Below are 7,583 nucleotides of genomic sequence, written 5' to 3' on the forward strand. Positions count from 1 at the left end.
GGATGTGCTTATAATTAAATTAACAAAAAAGTCATAAATGCTCGACTGAGGCAGCCGTGAAACAGGCTGCGGTGCCACACTGGCACAAGGTTTAAAGTAACGCCAAACATTAAACTCTTTTTCCTTGCCTAGTGCCAAACACGTCATACCTTTGTGACAAATCCAACGGCCTGCAGAAATTATAAAGTAATGTGAGATTAATCACGTTATGTTTTAAGAAACTTACTAAATTGTTCGGCACAAAAAAATAAAATAAAATAAATTTTATCTTCATTGTTATATTTATTCATTATATAATTTTTTATTTTATTTGGGTTCATTAATTCTTGTTAAAACATACTTATGACTTTTACGAATCTAACTGATTGTATAATATATATATATTGGATTACATAAGAACTTCAATCACCAACGAGCCCTTCGAACCCTTGGTGCAGCACCAAACCTAGTGATGAGCGTCATTTGCCCCCAAGTCTCGCTGATCATGGTAAAGTCCGGATGCGGACACGGATTCCGTGTATCAGTTGGACGTTCGGCCAACCCGATCCCCGTGAAACATTTCCATTACCATCCACGGTCCCCGCTGGATCACAGAGAATTCTCATCATCCACGGTCCCCGCTAGCTCATGGAGCAAACTCTTACCATCAACGGTCTCCGCTGACTCACAGAGTAAACTCTCACCGTCTACAGGTACCGCTGGTTCCATGAGTATATCTACCTAAAATTGAACTCCCGATACTCTTTCTTATGTGCTGATGCCTTTCCACCGCACCATGTCCGTGAGGGCAACTGATAGCATAATATTTTAAATTGTATTAATCGTGTTTCTTCCAAATGTATTAATTGTATAAATTTATGCTCTCCGACCGTTGTTACGTGTTTATCTCTCATTTCGTACAATCAGTTAGATTTTTAGGTTTTGAATAAGTTTCAAATAATTATTCTCAATTTGAATGAAACTATTTCACAAATTTTAAAATTTAAATTAAATGTATAAGAAGTAACATGATTAGGCAATCAAAATGTGAATCTTATCTTTGTGATTCCCATTAACTATTAATTTATTGGGCTTTAAAAAAACTTTTTATAATTTTTTATTTGTGGGTTTATTTGGATCGAAGGGAAAAATAAATAAATGAAGAAGAAATTCATTTTCCCTTTAATTCTCTATTAAAGGTTTGTTTGGATAAAAAATTTTACTTAGAAAAAGAAAAAGAAAATAAGAAGGAAACTCATTTTCCTTTACATTTTCTTTTTCTATTAAATATTATCAAAAGTAAAAATTTATTTCAATACCATTAAAAATTTTAAAAAAATTAAATATTAATTACACATAAAATTGAAATTTTGTTTTATGAATTTAGTATTTTTTTTTTCTCGATAACCAAACAGGACAATGCCGGATTTTTTGATATTTTTCTTTTCTTTTCTAAATATTTTATAAGTTCCAAATGAAGTCTAAATACTATCGAAAATGAAGATTTATATCAATACAACAACAATAATAAAGGGAAGAGAATAGTGCAACTAATTTTCTTGCTAAAGAAGGAGAAACGAGAAATAATGTAATTTGTGAAAAATAACATCTTTTATCACATTATTTGAAAGGTATTTTTCGGATGGATAGGTTGAGTCTTAATTCCGTTCGTCGTTAGTTCAAATATCAAGTTTTGATCGGTGGATTTTGATTTATTTAAGGTTTTTTTTTGTTTTTATCTAGGCATTTTTCTTAGTTAGTATTGTTTAGATTTGTTGTCATGATTCGATTGGTTGTTGGTGTTGTTTTTTGGGAGGGTTTTATTTTATTTATCTGGATTTTTCCTTTTACTTATCTTGTAACCACGGTATTTTTTTGCAAAAAGTAAGGATATATTAATAAATAATAGGAGCTGCGGCCCTCCTTTTTAAAAAAAAAAATTTAGTCCACTAGGCCGCGTTGGAATCCGTTCTCCTGTGCCTTGTTTGGGCGAACATGATTTATGGATACATGCTCATAATTAAACTCATGAAAAAAAAAATTTGTAATGCTTGACTGAGGCTGCCGGTGAACCTGGCAGTCGTGCCACAATGGCACAAGGTTTGAAGTAATGCCAAAAATTTCTTTTTCCTTGCCTAGTGCCAAACATGTCATACCTTAGTTTGTGGAAAATCCAATGGCTTGTCCAATGTTGGGAGCGAAAATTATATAGTAATGTGAGTTTAATCACGTTATGTTTTAAGAAATACTTAATAAATGCTTAATACGAAAAAATAGAATAGAATAAAATGAAATAAATTTTGTCTTTATAGTTTTATATATTTGCTCTATAATTTTTTATTTTTTCAATTTTCATTATATATAATTCTAATATATGAACCGTTCCACTATAAGAAAGTTTTTTTTTTTAATGAGGTATTAAACACGCGACTAGACAGTATTATTTAAATATTTCAAATGATGATTATCTATTTGAATCAAAATATTCGACAATCATATAAAATTCGTCAAAAATTATAGAAATAGAAATTAGAAATGCAAATTAAGAACCAAAAATAAAAACTAAAAGTCAGAAACTAGCAATTTTTTTGTTAGTATTTATAAAATTAAAATAAATTAATAATTTTTAAAAAACTCATTTTCGTCTTTAATTCAAATAATATCATAAAATATGATTGAAATCATGCAATCGTGAAATAATACACATTGAAAAATACAATAGTAAAAATAAAAATTTATTTTACTTAATTGTTATACTTTCAAAATTTACTTTATAATTAAAAAAAAATTTGGACATGAGAACTGTATAGAATGAACGATTTAATTCAAAAGAATTATTTTGAGAATACTAAATTTTTGACAAGAAGTTGTCAGAACAATTAAAAAATCATAAAATCTTATTTTCAGTTCTTTTGCAAACAGCTAAATCCTGCAACAGAAATAGAAAATTGGCGATACAAACAAACACGCTTTTATAATTTGTTTCTTCAATGCGTAAAAATAGAAACAAAAAAATAGAATATAGCAACAATACAAAACAAGCCCTAAAATTTTTATTGGATGTCTAAAAGGTAACATAATTAGACAATCAACTTCTGAATCTTATCTTTGCAATTCCCATTAATTATTAATTGATGTAGAAAAAAAAAAAAACTTCTTTTGATTTTTCTTTGAAGTATTTACCTGCAATGCCATGAAGTACTTGTGCATAATTGATATTTAGGTATCCAAAAGCAACATTGATCATATATAGAAACTTAGAAGGACATGAAATTACATCTTAAAATGGGCAACACTTCTTGCCCTCACTTTAAAGGGCACCCTATAATGGGAAAATTAAGAGAGAGAGAGAGAGAGAGAGAGAGAGAGAGAGAGAGAGAGAGAGAGAGAGAGAGAGCCTAAGCTATTACAAATAATTGCAGCACTATAATAAATCAACAGGTGACAAAAGCATGCCATGGCTTTAGCTTTAGCTACACATTCCTCTCCCCTTCATGACATGCCTCCTTAGGCCTGGAATGTGCACATTTGAGATGTAATCTTTCCAATCTATGCTCCTCACATCAAATCCAAACTTCCTCCTCTCTTCTTCGCACATCCTCTCCATCAACCTCTGGGTGTTGCTGTTATCAAACCTGCCATATATGTTTTTCACTCATTAAGCTCTTGGATCGACACAAACTTGCTCTACTGACATAAGAATTAAGAATCCGAAAGCGATAAAAGAGTAGAAAAGAGTTAGGGAAGTACTTTGAGTCATGGTGCAACTGTAAAGGCAATTAATAGTTTCATCTCACCTTCCACCATAGAAGGCGTATGGTTCATAAATATTAGCCAAGTACTTGGCTTGCTCCACTGATTTTCTGCACATATTTTCGAGTTTCCGGGACAGTTTGCCGTTTGGAGAGGCCATAGCTGTCAACCCACTTCGCCGAATCGCATCCCTCCAAAGATGAGAAGAGAAATCTTCCATGGAGTGGAAGAGTTTCATGGATGGAACGTGGATAGGCCTCCCTTTTGAGTCCATGCAAGGCAGAGAATTGAAATGCTCAGAGAGAAGTTTGGCCAGGTCTTGGATAACCAGAGGGTTTACCATCGACGAAGCAATCTGGTACACATTGATTTCGGGTTCTCTGGCGGTTCCATGCCTGGCTATGGCTGCCAAAGTAGCATTCACGACCATATCGGCTGGCACCTGCAAAGCTATTAGTCATTGTTAAGAGAGCAAAGCAACTTCTAGCTCATGGCATTGGAAGAAAAGGTGATCTACTCTTTTAAAAGATACCATAGGTAGAATGTTGCTCATTTTCTAAAAGGAGTGAACTTCATGGATTCATCAATATAGAAAAGGCAATAGTGCGATTGATTTTCTCGCTAGAGAAAAAGAAATAAGAAATAATGTCATCTACATAAAACATCTTTTACCACGTTCTCTGAAAGATATCCTTTGGATGGATAGATTGGGTCTCACTTCCTTTCGTCATTAGTTCATCCTCTCGATTTTTGTTTGGTTGGTTTAAATTTTTTTTATTTTAGTTTATTTTATTATTTTTGTTTTTGTTAGGCCTATTTAGATTTGTTCCTTATTTAGCTTTGGTTGGATTTGTAGTCCTGTTTTGATTAACTATTGGGGTTATTTTTGGGAGGCCTTTAATGTCTTTTTTATCTGCAATCTCTCAATGATTGTCATGTAACCACGATATTTCTCCGCTAAAAGGGAGGGTATATCAATAAATAATTGGAGGTGCCGTCCTTCTTTAATTAAAAAAAAAATTGGATGAAGCAAAACGAGTTCTATTTAGCATTTAGTTCACCAGTAAATTAACCTCCCAAAAGCATACAAATTAAAAGAAGAAAAAGTAAGGATCTTGTGAACCAAAAGTTACTACTTACTACATCAAGGACCCCATTGGGGTCTGCTAGGAAACCTGTGAGCTGCCCTTTTCCATAGTATAAGACAATGGGATCCATCATCCTGCAAGAGGGAGTATGCAGAAAGGAGAGTTATCTCAAGTCTTACATGAAGCAATTCAGTCCTGTGAACAATTGGTTTAAAAAATTAAGTATACCTATTTCCTTCCATCCATCCTGGAAACGGTTCCCTGTAAGTGCTCTCGATAACGCTAGGTCGGATTATGACTACCGGAATATCTCCCCTCATGTTGTCAATCAGCATTTCTCCCATAGCCTTTGAGAACACATAGGTATCTTGCCATCCATATTTTTTTGCCCTGTTCGGATGCAAAGATTCATCAATTTGAATTAGCAGTTGCTTGAGTTTGTACCCTCCATTATTCTTTTTAACAGAGATCTTAGTACAAGGAAGGGTCATCGAGTTTCCAATGAGAGAGGAAGGGTTGGAAAATTGGGGATCCAGCCATTTGGGTTTTTGACAAGACGTAATGTTGCTCCATACTTTCCTCCATTTTCTTGGAAACCAAACTAATGAAGAATGATTGCAAGAAAAGGAAATTGAGTCATCCATTTAATTATCAGCTCACCTCTCTAAACCCAACTGTTTCATTTTTTGGGGCATCATGAAATTTTCTTCAAAAGCTTCTCTTGAGTCCATGGCCAACTTAATTTCACCTTCAACATCCAACTTAGGAAGGGCTCTAGAGGTTTCAGAGAAGAAACCTTCCATTGCTATGCTATCTCCTTTGCAGAATGGCCTTTCCATAACTCTTCCTTGTCTTTGCCCATTAACATAAGCTGCAAAAAACAGAAGAAACAAATATCCAACTAGTTTATAGAAACTGGCAAACCCATATTCTCATAATTCACCTACCTTTCTGTAATTTCTTTTACTTACCTGTTGAGACTTGCAGGAAGAGCTTGAGCTTCCTGCACTTCTTCGCAAAGCTCATAAGTCGACACGGTCCTCTTGTGTTTATGTCAACAGCAACATCATACCTGCAATTTTGCAATCTCCACATTCTATCACTGTATAACATGATAATATCACAAAGATCTTCATTGAAATGAAAATAGGCCATGCCTTTCGTCGAAGGTTGTACTTGCAGCAGAATTTACAATTATGTCAACATCTCTTGCAACCATATCAGCTAAGTCTTTTTCCAATCCAAGCTCGGATTCACAGACATTTCCTACCACAGGAACCAGCTTGCTTAGCATGAAAGCTTGATAGGACTTCCCATGAACTTGTTGGAGGCACTTGAAGATATCTGAGTTCACAATCTGCCACGAAACCATGCATGAACTAACTCCAAAGAAAAAAAATGTTTTGCAAGAAGATTTAGAGAAAAAATTTTCAGAGTGAGCATACTTCACTTTTCAATCTTTCCATTGCAGCCTCTTTGTTTTTGGCCTTGATCAAGAGAACAATCTTGCCCACGTCCGGAACCGTCCGTAAAATCTTCTCAATGAGAACTGAATATCGAAGGCAGGGAAAAAAAAAATATCACTTTGGAAAACACTGAAGCGTATGAAGAGGTTTTTGCATTGAGGAAACGTGCAATTAAGAAATTAAAACAAAGAAGACAAATTGAAGTTACTACCTTTTGCCAGAAACCCAGTTGCACCAGTTACAAAGAAACTCTTCCCTCGGAGGAATTTGACAATTCCAATACCCTCTTGCACCCCTACTAAAGATTTTGTTTCTCCACCACCATAAGGCACCAAATCCTTCACTGCAATATCTCCTTGGCTCTTCCCATTTGGGGTCAAAACCAAGCTTCCAGCATCCATTAAAGCTGCGCTTTGATCTGAGCTCGCCAGATTCGATCTTTCTGTGAAAACAGAAGCAAGGCCACCAGACTTCACAGCATTCCCACTGCTCTGGCAATGGACAAGGCTCTTTCTCCTCCTCCCCAAGCACATTCCGTGCTTCTTATCGGACAGTCTCGGTACTTTCATGGGTGCATTACCAGAGAGAAAGTTTTGGAAGAGAGTCCCCATCACTGCCAAACCAAGAGAATTGAGAAGTTTAGAAGTGAATTGGGAAGGAAACAGATGAAGTTCTAATTTTTGCAGGTAGAGATGGTTGGCTGAGGCCTCTGGTGAACACTTTCTGAACTAAATAATTAAAAAGACAGACAAGTAAACTAACTATTCCCTGCATATATACAACATATGGGGAGTTTGGTAGTGGTATGGTATTAGAGAAAGATCACAGAGAGAGAGAGAGAGAGAGAGAGAGAGAGAGAGAGAGAGAGCGGGGGGAGTGAGAAGTGAAAGAAGAATGGTTGAGGTTTTAAGGGTGGAGGAGATGAGAGTTAGGTTCATAATTTGAACTGCAAAAAACTCAAAACGGCTCTCTTTTTGCCACCCCTTCACACTTCTCACCAATGGCTAAGATGTTGGGACCTAGCTAGCTCTATTTTCTCTCATTAATTCTTTCATTACTGATCTGATCAAAAAAACTTTTTTGAAATTGAAATTTATGGGAAAAAAGGGTGTGGGTGTATTATAGTAATGTTTGATTAGGCCTGAGATGAATTGCATGCTTGCTTCTGTTAGAGGCAATATTTCAGGAACACATACTCATAGGGTTTTGGCCATTACAATTACCACACATTTGGTTTGTAGGAATAGATTTAAATTTGTCATTTCATTTTGTCATACTTCCCATTCAAGTTCTCATT

At 35.0% G+C, this 7,583-nt stretch overlaps 1 protein-coding gene across 1 annotated transcript; it reads right to left on the bottom strand.

The window, feature by feature from the left end:
* Positions 1-3,241: 3,241 nt before the first annotated feature.
* On the bottom strand, positions 3,242-7,144 carry LOC131168212 (fatty acyl-CoA reductase 2, chloroplastic). Its single transcript, XM_058127496.1, has 9 exons — positions 6,498-7,144; positions 6,266-6,369; positions 5,978-6,177; positions 5,792-5,892; positions 5,481-5,691; positions 5,049-5,210; positions 4,873-4,954; positions 3,777-4,174; positions 3,242-3,614 (listed from the first exon to the last, which is right to left on the bottom strand). Exons 1-9 carry the CDS (start codon positions 6,895-6,897, stop codon positions 3,449-3,451), a joined length of 1,824 nt encoding a protein of 607 aa, XP_057983479.1. The 5' UTR covers positions 6,898-7,144; the 3' UTR covers positions 3,242-3,448.
* Between the last annotated feature and the right edge of the window lie 439 nt (positions 7,145-7,583).

Source organism: Malania oleifera, chromosome 11 (assembly GCF_029873635.1).
Source record: "Malania oleifera isolate guangnan ecotype guangnan chromosome 11, ASM2987363v1, whole genome shotgun sequence".
In the NCBI taxonomy this organism is placed as follows: Eukaryota; Viridiplantae; Streptophyta; class Magnoliopsida; order Santalales; family Ximeniaceae; genus Malania; species Malania oleifera.